The sequence below is a fragment of the Choloepus didactylus genome, chromosome 4 (assembly GCF_015220235.1).
Source record: "Choloepus didactylus isolate mChoDid1 chromosome 4, mChoDid1.pri, whole genome shotgun sequence".
Taxonomy (NCBI): domain Eukaryota; kingdom Metazoa; phylum Chordata; class Mammalia; order Pilosa; family Megalonychidae; genus Choloepus; species Choloepus didactylus.
In genome coordinates this window covers 94,789,176-94,800,648 of record NC_051310.1, presented here as the reverse complement: position 1 = coordinate 94,800,648, position 11,473 = coordinate 94,789,176, and the positions used below count along the sequence as shown (strand labels likewise).

The following is an 11,473-nucleotide window of genomic DNA, read 5'->3' as shown; positions in this document are numbered from 1 at the left end:
ATGATATCAATTATTACATTAAATATCTATAGATTAAACAGTCCAAATAAAAGGCAGAGATTGTCAGAATGACAGCTATATCCTGTCTATAAGAGGTGCACTTTGATAGATCGAAAGTAAATGGATGGTAAAAGATACTTACAAATTGAAGGAAAATATCAGATAAAGTAGACTTCAAAACAAAGAGATAAGGAAGGTCATTCATGATGATATAGAGTTGATTCATCAGAAAGACATAATCATAAAATGTATACATACCTAATTATAGAGTTTCAAAATTCATGGAGCAAAAAATGACAGAACTAAAGGGAGAAATAGACAATCCCACTATCATAGTTGGATGTTTTAACACCCCTCTCTTAACAACTGATAGAAAAAGTATACCAAAAATCAGTAAAGACATAGATGATTTGAACAACATTATCAACCACCTTGACTAATTGATATTTATAGAATACTGCACTGTAAATCTGCAGAATAAACATTTTCAAGTACCTGGGAATGTTCACAAATATAGACTATATATATTATCCATAAAACAATACATTACATGGATTGAATTCTTACAGAGTTTGTTCTCTGACCACAGCGCACCCTAGAGGCCAGTGAAGTGAGGACTAGTTTGGGGCGCAGGCACAAACCAGCCACAGGCAGGTCTTCCAGGCTGAACACAGGGAAGAGGGGAGAGAGTGTGGCTGAGGACACTAATCACCCATCCCAGGTCCTAGCCTCACAGTCTCTGGCTTCCCACTTGCCCCCAGAGTTGCTGGGGTAGGGAGTGCTGGCGTCATACTGTCCTGACTAAATTCAGTTAGGCAATGAGGCTGAGAACAGGGCCCCAGGGCTTCCTGCTTGGCTCCTTTATCTGCCAGAGGGATGGACAGCTCATCCTTTCAGCTCTGGCTACAGAGCACTTAGCTAGCTGTGGAACGTGGCTTCTGCAAGGTGAGCTGCTTGGGCTGGGGGCTGGGATTCAGGTGGGACCACTCTGCACTAAGATGGAGGGGTGACCATAGGTTGTCTAAAGGAAGATCAAGCCAGAGCAGGGTGTGTTGGGGGCTCAGAATGGCTTGCTCTGCCCAGTAGGCAGCCCCTGATCCTTGTTCTGGCCGAAGGTGACTGTCTGGGAGCAGTGACCCTAAAGCCTTGCCTCCCATAGAGGCACCTGGACCAAAGGATGAGGGCAGGGGCTGGAAGCTCAGGCCAGACCACAGCACAGGATAAAGGGCCACCATACTGGCCCACAGAGTCCCCTGCTCTGGGACAGGCCCCCAGTAAGTTGAGATCCTGCAGGGGTCCCACTCCGGGAAAGGGATAGGTTCACAGGCACCAGATAGATTGTCTGTCATCTACTCCAGCAGAGCCACCCTCATGACTCTGTTCTCAGAGTCTCAGTGTTAGGGAAGAGAGAGAGTTCAGGCTCCTAGCAGGAAGCCCCATGGAGTGGGCAGCATTGTCAGGCCAGGTGCCCTGAGACTGGGATGTTCTGTCTCCTGGGCTCTTGCTCACAGCTCTGGGGTCTTGCTCCTTTTCCTTTATCACAAGGAAAACAGAGGCTTGGCTCAATGCAAGCCAAGGGGATGGGTGGCTGTTTCTCCAAGGTCCAGAAAGATACAGGGGGTCGGCCCTCCCTGGTAGTGGGGCTGGGGGCACAGTGGGGCACTCTTGTGCCAGCAGCTTGAGGGAGGCAATGCAGCATCATGATTAAGGGCATGAGCACAGGAGCCAGATCACCTGGGGTCTGCCACTTAATACCTGTGTAACCTTGGCAACCTTAATAAGCCTCAGTTTCCCCACCTGTAAAGTGGAAATTTTAACAAGAGTATATATTTCATGAAGTTGTTGGGGCTAAATAGTGCTTTAGCACAGTTTCAGCCATTAAATGTTATTATCATTATGGATGGAGTACCATGTATGGACCCATATCCCCTACTTGATGGGCCGTCACCTCATCCAGACCCTGACTCCAAGTCAGGGGCCCCATCTGAGGGTCTGAAAATGGCCAATGTGCCACCTCCACCCTCACTGGGGAACTTTTAGAGGAGAGAATTGGGGTGGGTCCAGGGACTTTCCATCTGGGTGATTCCCTGAGAGCTCTGGGGCAGAGGTTACAAGGAGGTAACCAGGCTCTGAGGGCCCATTGTTCTTCTCCTCTGAGCTGAGAAGGACATTCTCCCTACCCTCTCTTATCCTCACATCCAACTCTGCATGCTCAGGAGCAGACTGCAGATAAACGAGCCCTGACCACTTCTCCTTGCCCAGCTCACAAAGAGCTCTGTGTTTCACAATGGACCTGGGATATCCAGTTCTCTGAGTATATTGTCCCCAGTTCACAGATGAGGAAGTTGAGGCCCCAGAGAGAGGAAGTGACTTATTTGGGGTCCCATACAGAAAAGTGGAATGGCCAAAACTAGGTTTCCCAGTCCCGTGTCCAGCATTCAAGTGCACACATACCAAATACATAGTCACATACTGATACACAGACATGTGGCCCCACAGGCAGACTGCACAGTCCAAGGGGAAAGGGAGGGAAGGGGAAGCGGCTTTGACCCTCATCTCCTCCTCAACTTGGTGGTGACCAAGGGTTTTTTCCCTCCCTAGATGAGCTTCACAACCCAGGTAACTGGAGCAGAAGTCCTCAGCTCATCTCTCCTCCCCAGGCAGGATGCCCTCTGCCCCAGCAAGGGCCAGGACAGTCTGTCCTCGTCGTCTCCACAGCTGTGACCTCTGCTTGGCCCAGTGGGCATGGGGAAGGGGAGGCAGCAACCAGGTGCCCTTCCTACTCCCTACTCGTGGATTGCAAGAGAGCACGACTAAAGGCCTAAAGGGCTGTTCATATTACTGGTCCTCCTCCTTGTCTCCTGATGTTGAAGGGAACTGAAGAGGGGGGGGATACCAGAGCCTAGGGTGTCTAACCATGAAGTTTTCCTGGGTTCCTGAGATGCAGGACTTGTAATTTAAAAACTTGCCAAGTCCTAGACAAACCAGGATGAGCTGATCACATCACCTGAGTCTTCCACAGCTCACAGTCTGAGAAAATGAGACTCACTCAGTAATAAGTAGAGAATATTATGAACTGGGCAAGGAAGGATTAGGGAAGGGAGAGGCATGGTGAGCCATAGCAATGGCCGGGAGGAAAGGGATCCTGCTCCCTCCTTGAAATAAGTGGTGGAGACCCCAAGTGTTTCAGGACCTCTCAGCATCCTCCCCCTCAGCCTGGGCGTGATCCCCACCCCTGTACTTGGAGGCTTAGTCATACTCAGGCTGCTTTCCCAGGGTTCCCCTGTGTGCTGAGGGCTTCCCAAGTAATCCTCAAGCTACTTCCCTGTGAGGAGGAAGTGAGGTATGAGGTATGGTGGGAGCTCATGTGAGGTATGGTGGGAGCTCATGTGAGGTATGGTGGGAGCTCATGTGGGCTCAGTGGGCCATAGGGGCACAGACTGGGGCTTGACATAGGGGTCCCTTTGAGTACCCACAAGGGTCAGGATGAACCAATTACACCTTTGGGTCTCTTGACCCACTGAGCCCAGCCTTGGTGCCACCTCCCTATGGGATGCTGTCTCTATTTTCTTCACAAGGAAACTGAGGTTGTGAGATGATAGGTAACCTCCTTTGTCTCTTAGACCTCAGTCCCTCCACCTCACTGGCCAATAGGACAGGCACAGCTTGTAAAGAAAGGTCATGGACCCTTTTATTCCATGTAGGCAAACTGAAGGGGAAGTGTGAAGTTTTTCAGAATCCCTAGTGCTCTCAGCATCTCTGTTCCAGACAAGGTTCTAACTCTCCATCTTCATAATACTCAAGGCCAAGCCTCCTGCTCTGGGCTGATTTCCCAGTAATCTCCCCTCCCAGTCGGGACATGGAAGATATCTCTTCTCAAGTCTAAGTAGACCAAGAGCTGTGAAGCAAAGGTCATTTAGGTGCCCTTCACCTCAAGTGGGTCACTCACAAGGCCCTCCTTTGACAGCACATTCCAGGTTTCCTCTGCTTTCCAGGACTCAGTCCCCCTTACCTAGACTGCTAAGTACAGTTGTGGAGGTTGTTCACTGCACAAAGGCACGGGACTGGGGAGCGAGGGGGCTTGAAATCCAGCCCATATTTAACTGTTCATGTCAATGCCTTCACAGGAGACTGAATATATCTCAATAAGTACTATTTAAAAACGCATATAAAGGTGCAGTGTGGGCTTGGGCAGCTCTGCTCCTCTTTTGTACATGGGTCCTTTCCCACAAAAACTCAAATCTACTAGAATCAACTCCCCACAAAGATGCCCAGAGTTGGTGGTTCACTTCCTACTCCCATCTATGCCTACTGGAGAGCTCAGTGCTGAGGAGACCCTACCTTCACTCCCTCTCTGAGACCAAACCTCAGACACAGGGAATGAGGGGGAGGGGGATCCTCCCAAGTCCCAAAAGCTCTCTGTTCCTAATCAAGATAGAAGAAACCCACACTAAACGGATTTCTCACTTCCTTACAGAGGATGAGAAGGTAACTGATATTAGTAGAAAGAACACAGAACACAGAGTCACACAGGCAAACATTAGCTGTGGGAGCCCCAGGAATGCATAACCTCCATGAACTTCAATTTCCTCATCTTGAAAATGGGGATACTGATCCCATCTCATAGGATTATGTTAGGATCAAATGAGTAGCCACTTGGTAGCTGCTGAGGTTGCTGGAAGGATCTTTCTCTGCTCAGACTTTGGAGGAGATGCCTGTCCTAGGTTCACATTTCACCCAGGTTTTTGTTTCTTCAGGTCTTCTGCTCCACCCAGGTAAGAGCTAAGACCCAGTCCCAATGCACAAGGTGGGAAGTGGCTGGGGGGAAGGGTGCCCTGGAGGAGGAGGGGGAAAGAATGGAGATGCTGGAGTGAGGAGACAACAGTGGATGGGGAGAAGGTTCCAATTGATGGAAACTTGAGGGCTTTTCGGAGGTGGCTCAGCACTGGATTTACCCATGATTTCCGGGGTCTGGAGTCCGTAAGTACAGGGAGACTGGTGTGGGACAGGAAAACATCCCCTCCTTAGACCCAGCCCCAAGCCAGGACCCCCTGCACCCCAGGCGTGCCATCTGACCCAATGGTCAGTGGAAGGACCTGGCTTCCCCTTCATCTCAGCCTGGGCAAACACCCTGGCTTCTGGTCCCTTTCTCCTCCAGGCCCTGACTGGGGCAGTCAGCACCATTAAGTTCTTCCTCTCCGAGGCTTTCCTGGGTCAGCACTTTGAGGCCGTGGAGTTGGAAAGCAGCGAGCCTGAGCTGGGAGACCTCTTCCTGTTCCGGCTGATGTCCCCCACCGGACGTTGGTGCGGGGCCCACGTGGGTGTGTACTGCGGCCACGGGGAGATCATCCACTTCGAGGGTGAGTGCTTCTGGCTGAAACCCAGGCCCTGGCTAGCGAAGAAGGGCTGCCACACGCCACCAGTGGCGGGCTACAGGGAGATGGAGACTGTGGGTCCCAGGCTGCGGGCTGTGAGTCTCTAAAGATAGGGGCTCAAGCATGCAAGGTTTGGGGCTCAAGACTTCGGTGTCCCGGGAAACGGGGTTGCGGGATCACGCGGATGGGAGCCAGAAAGTCCCACGTCTAGTGTATTGAGATCTAAGTCTGGTTCTGATTGCCACCCCCGCAGGCAGGGATCCCCCAGGTCGTGACCCGCACAAGTTTCTGGGCTTCTGGGAAGGCGTTGTGTGCAAACAGGGTCAGCGCCAGCTGCTTCGCTCCCGCTCGCTCTGGCGGGTGTTGCGTAGACGTGGCGGCGTGGATCGGGCAGCGCTGCAGAGACGCATGCGTGAAGCCATGGACTCGGATCCGCCTCCCTATCATCCCACGCGCAGCAACTGTGTGCACTTCGCACTGCACCTTCTCGGCCAGGGTCCCACTCTGGACCCTCCGAAAATAGGCGACTCGGTGAGCTGGGCGCTAGTAACCCATGCAACCCCTCCTCATCCCACCCCAACCCCCACTCCGGAGCCTTCTAACAAACACGACTAACTAGGAGCCGGCCTACTAGGAGCCGGCTAACAAACACAGTGACTCAACACACTTGGGTAAAATTCAAGCCTTCCCCTTCCAATCCAGGCCATGTTACTCCAAATTCAGGATACGCTTTTCCCTGTCAGGCCCAAAGGCCTCAGAACCAATCTAGGCCTGCCCACAACTCGAGGCTCTACCTCTATCAAGTCTTTAAGGGCCTAACCCGGGATAGTCTCAGACTCCAGCTCACAGATCCCGACCACACCTATTTCCTTAAACCAAGGCTTAACTTAACCCCCAAGCCCAGGGCCTGCACCCCATTCATGCCCCATTCCCATTCCCCCAGTAGAGCCTACCAAGCCAAGCTTTGCCCACTGCCACTCAAGCTGACCGTTTCTATCCATGCTTCTCCTTTGGAATCCTAGTCTGCAGATCAGATTCAGCCCTTATGGACTCTTCCATTCCCCGAGCTCAGCCAAGAGACCCCAGCCACCCAACCTTTGCAGGCCTCCCCAGCCCCAAACTCAGGCCCAACCGGATCTCACCCCTTCCCCCAGCCTGTTTCAGTACTTTCCCTCTGATCTGGGTTGTCCTGCCCTGGGGCCCTTGGGCCTTGGGAGCTGAGCTGGAGGCCTCCCAGGACCCGGGAATTCTCGTGGTCGAATCAGATCTAACCCAGCCCCCTTCCCTTCCCTTTCTTCCTAGGTGTTGGTGGACGTGACTCTGGACTAGACAAAGACCTCGGATCCTCCGGGTGGGCTGGGGGCTTCAGAGTCATTAAACTGTTCTCCAAAGCTGGACTTGGGGTTCACGTCCTCTGTCCTCTCCCTTTCTCTTTGCCAGCTATGGGCCCCTCGCCTGGAGCAGCCCTTCCTCCTCAAATTTCACCACCTCCAGGAAGGCTCCCAGGCTCAGTCCGAGGGGTGCAGCCTCTGAAGGAAATGTGGGGCGGGGAGAGGGGGCGTCTTCAGGTTCCTGAGGCTGGGCTCCGGGTGCGCTGCCTCCTCCGCGCCCTCGTACCCCTCAGCCTGCAGGCTCAGCCTTCTCTTCAGTCCCCTCCTTTGCCATCCCAAAAGTGGGATGGGTGTCTGGAAGTGAAGGCAGGCATTCTGCGTCCGTCGAAAGCCTACCCGGAACAGTCTCCACCCACCCCCAGACCTGGAAGTGTGTCAAGTCCCTTTAAAAGGCAGGAACTGTCCGCACGGGAGAGGGGGATTTCTGAGGGGTTGGGGCGGGGCCAGACTCTGCTGCACTTCCTTTCCTGCCCCTCTGCGGACACCGGCGCCGGTGCCTTTAAGCACCTCCACGCGCGGTTCTGATTGATGAATCCGCGCGCAGCCTCCGCCGCCACAGATTGCGGCCTCTGCAGAGCCGGGCCGCGCCGCCGACCTCGCCTGCTCTGCTTGCGCTCCCCTCTTCGGCCCCAGCCGGACCCCGGCCGCGCAAGCCGCCTCCCCAGCGAAGCCCTGTCCTCGCCGCTCCATGTCGGCCGCCCCCGCCTACAGCGAAGACAAGGGCGGCTGCGCTGGCCCCGGGGAGCCCGAGTACGGCCACGACCCGGCGAGCGGCGGCATCTTCTCCTCCGACTACAAGCGGTGAGGGTGCCCGCCGAGAGGGCCCGGGCCTCCCCACCGCGAACCTGGGCCCGGCCTCCGGGTCCGCGCGGGCACCATGGACAGCACCCGCGTCCCGCTGGCCTCGGCCCAGCCCGGGCCCCGCCCCGGCCGCGCGGACCCGGAGCCTCGCCCAGCCCCCTCGCGCAGCGGACCCGGGCGAGGAGACCCCCGCCTCCAAGCCAGCATCCCTGCCCCGAGGGGCCGACCTGGGAGGCCGGGAGGTGCTGGTGGTGGCGCCTGGAGGCTGGTGGGGGGATGGGGCAGACGCCTCTGTTAGAGGAGGAGCACCCGTCTGCCCCCAGGGGTTTCCTCATTTTCTGGGGTTGCTTTACAGTTTCCCTGACCAGGTGAGTTCCAGAAAAACGTGGGGGAGGGGTCAGAGTCGGCGAGCTAGAGTCTGGGGCCTCTCCAGGAAGGCAGGCCCTGAATATAGACGTAGAAACTCCCAGGCCTGGCCCCTCCTACAAATTCATTTCCCTTCCTTTTGATCTTCCCACCAATCATCTGACACACTTCCGCTTCACACCTTCCTCCTAAAGTTCACCCCTGACTCAACTTTCCACTCTTCCCCCACCTTTGTCTCTCGTTCATTTATTTATTTATTCATAAATTCTGAAACAAGCATATATTAATGTAATGGCCTACTGGGCGAGTCCTGTACTAGTCACATATTAAGCTGTGAACATAAGACTGGTGTTATCCCCAAGTTTCTCTAGAGGGGAAAACAGTCAGTGATAATTCAGTGTAGTGGGGCACTGGGAGGCATGAGACTGGGCCCTGGCTCTGGAGAGTAGGGAGAGAGGGGAGTGAGGGATATTTCAGGCAGAAGAAAGAGTTTGTACAAAGGTCAGGAGATAAATGCAAGCCAGGCCACCGATTTTGTAGGTGCAAGTACAGTGGGGTCAGAATCACTGGGTAAACCCCTGGAGGGACCAGAATCGAGGGTGGGGAGATGCTAGCTAGAGGCGGGCAGGGCACTGCCAATGGGTTCTAAGGTGACATCATCAGATTTGCATTTTAGAAGGATCACTGGCAGGGTTGTGGAGACTGGAGGCAGGAGACAAGAGAGGTAGTGTTGAAGATGACATGGGAGACACACTGGTGGCCTAGACTAGGGGATCGACAGAGGATATGCGAGCTATTGAGGAGGTAGAAGCCATATACCGATGACTAATTGGATATGGGAGAGTTGGTGCCCCAGTTCTCGCCACCCCACCCCCCTCCCGAGGCCTTGTCTCTGAGCTGTGTAAAGGAAACCAGAGCCTTCCCTCCCTGCCAGTATCAGGTTTTTGAGTTTCAGGGGCGGGCCTTCTGTTTGGTGACAGCTCAGTCTCCCTGGTCAACTCTGTACCACTTCTGAACAGGACCTGGTGCCCAATGCAGTGGTTTCTGCAGCTCCCGGGGGCCATGGTGAGGCCTGGGGCCAAAGGGCCCTGCGGGGCTGATCAGGAGGCTGCCAGCCCTGTGCTGGCCCCTGAAGGTGGGCCTCCACCCTGGTATCAGGCCCTTCAGCCTGAGGAGCTTCGGTGTCTGCAGGCCCCAGAGGAAGACACAACCCCAGAAGCATCCCAGGAAGGACCTTTCCCTGAGCCTGGCCAAGGCCAGAGCCAGAGCCAGCCACTACGGTACAGAAGACCCCCAGGGGCCCCCACCCAGACAACCAGTATAGCCAGGGACGGGCAGCTGCCATTCCCAGCCCAGGCTCCTTCAAGTCCCACTTCCTCAGGTGGAGGGGGACTGGGCTGGCATTTAGGGTCCAGGCTGGCACTCAGGGAGGGTTGGGTCACAGGAGGCACAGTATGGGGGCTGAGTAGAAGTGGGACTTACTGACTTGGGTTGCGGAAGGGGAGGATGAAGAATGTAACTCTCTGGAGGCTCTGGAGAGAGGAGGATGGTAAAATATTTGAGGATTGAGGTCCCACTTTGATCCTTCCCTTCCCCAGCCCTTGCCTGGGTTGGGCTCTGGGTGGGGTTTGCAGACAGCATAAAGCAGGCACAGAGTGTGACCGCCTTCTACCCTGTTAGTGGGTTGGAACTTGGGTGGTGAGGGGAGAGAGGGAGGTGCAGATCAGGGGAGCTAAGTAGGACCGACCTCAGATGTCACACTGTACCTCCTGGCTGTCTCCAGCTACCCCCAGGAAAGATCTTTCCAGCCAGGATGGGGTCAGATCCGAGTGAGTGCAATGGAAGGGGATCTGACTGTGGGAAATTAATGTTTCATGGCCTTTCGATGTTGCTGTGCATCTCTCCCTCTTGGGAACATAAGCTGGTGGGAGTCAGGATGGGGGTATGCAGGGTGGTCTCACCCTGGGAGGGTGCCGTTGTCTGTGTTAGTGGGCATAAGGGGAGGGCTTCTGAGTCGGACACTCAATCCTGCCTGTGCTCTGTCTGCTTTACACCAGTGGTCCCTCCCCTTCCCCTATCCTCCTTCACTTGGGCTGGAGCCTCAGTAGCCTAGAGTGTATGCCCCTGAGTGGGTGGGAAGGGTACCAGTGTCCCAGTGCATGCTAGGGTGTGTGCATTTTGACACGGGCCTGTGGCATTTGTGGGTGTGGTGACGACACCTGGATGTGAGGAAGTCTGCTTAAGAAAACACCAAGAATTAAAGAGACTAGGGAAACTCCAACCACGCCCCACTGAAGCACAGTGAAAAGCCACCCCTGGTGACAGATGAGGACACTGGGCTTGTGTGATGACAGCGACCTGATCCCTCAGAAGGAGGTCAGAGGATCCCTAAGACTGGATGTATTTGATCTTAGAAGCCTGAATTTATCATTGAGAATGCAAATAGGAGTTCACTGACCCTTTTGCTGAATGAGATTGGAGTGACCAAGTTTGTAATAAAGATGCCTGTGTTTGTGTGTGTGTGGTGTGACTGTGGTGTGTGTTTGTCAGGCGGTAGGGGGCGTGTGCCTGTCGGATGAGTGGGAGGGGTGTGTATCTGTGGGATGGGCATGTCTATATGAGCTTGGGGTGGAGTGTAGGGGAGCGCTTATGGTTGGTTTATGTCCATGGTAGGTGGGTGTTTTTGGCAATATGCTTTTATGGGTATGTAGGGGTGTGAAGTTGAGGCCTGTGGGGGGTTATGTGTGGGATAGTGTGTGTGTGTAGACAATGTCTATTTGGGATGTGTGTGTGTTTCTGTGGGGGTTGTTGGTGTGTGTCTGGGGGGGGGTTTGAGGGTGTTTGAGGGTTTATGTATGGAGTGCATGTGTGTCTTATGGTGTGACTGGGTGTGCATATCTGTGGGATGTAGATGTGTTTGCAGGGTTTGCCTGTCGGGGGGGTAAGGGTGTGGGTGTGCTTATGGGTAGGTATGTGTTCCAGTTTTCTAATGCCGCTCTTATGCAAAATACCAGAAATGGATTGGCTTTTATAAAGGGGGTTTATTTGGTTACACAGTTACAGTCTTAGGGCCATAAAGTGTCCAACGTAAGGTATCAACAATAGGGGTACCTTCACTGGAGGATGACTTTTGGCGTCTGGAAAACCTCTGTTAGCTGGGAAGGCACGTTGCTGGCATCTGCTCCGGAGTTCTGGTTTCAAAATGGCTTTCTCCCAGGACGTTCCTCTCTAGGCTGCAGCAGAGAGCTCCTTCTGCCTGAGCTCCTTATATAGGACTCCAGTGATTTAATTAAGAGCCACCCTGCATGGCGGGGTCCATATCTCCATGGAGATTATCCAATCAAACATTTCACTCACAGTTGATTGAATCACATCTCCTGGAAACACTCAAAGGATTCCAACCTAATCAACACTAATATGTCTGGCCCCACAAGATTGCATCGAAGAACATGCATTTTGGGGGACATAATACATCCAAACTAGCATAGTATGTATGTCTGGGGTGTAGGTATCTCTGGGTTTAGGTGTGTCTGTGGAGTT

At 53.9% G+C, this 11,473-nt stretch overlaps 2 protein-coding genes across 3 annotated transcripts in view; both read left to right on the top strand.

Moving 5' to 3' along the window:
* The first annotated feature begins 903 nt into the window (after positions 1-903).
* LOC119531666 lies at positions 904-6,771 on the top strand. The gene is made up of 6 exons (XM_037833169.1): positions 904-945; positions 2,602-2,619; positions 4,758-4,775; positions 5,159-5,360; positions 5,629-5,906; positions 6,678-6,771. Exons 2-6 carry the CDS (start codon positions 2,602-2,604, stop codon positions 6,702-6,704), a joined length of 543 nt encoding a protein of 180 aa, XP_037689097.1. The 5' UTR covers positions 904-945; the 3' UTR covers positions 6,705-6,771.
* Positions 6,772-7,235: 464 nt separating this feature from the next.
* AP3B2 (adaptor related protein complex 3 subunit beta 2) overlaps positions 7,236-11,473 on the top strand; it is a 45,979-nt gene continuing 41,741 nt past the window's right edge. For both annotated transcript variants that reach the window (XM_037833164.1, XM_037833163.1), the window contains exon 1: positions 7,236-7,567. In XM_037833164.1, coding sequence (XP_037689092.1) covers positions 7,455-7,567 — 113 coding nt within the window. In that variant the 5' untranslated portion in view covers positions 7,236-7,454. The remainder of the gene's footprint in view (positions 7,568-11,473) is intronic.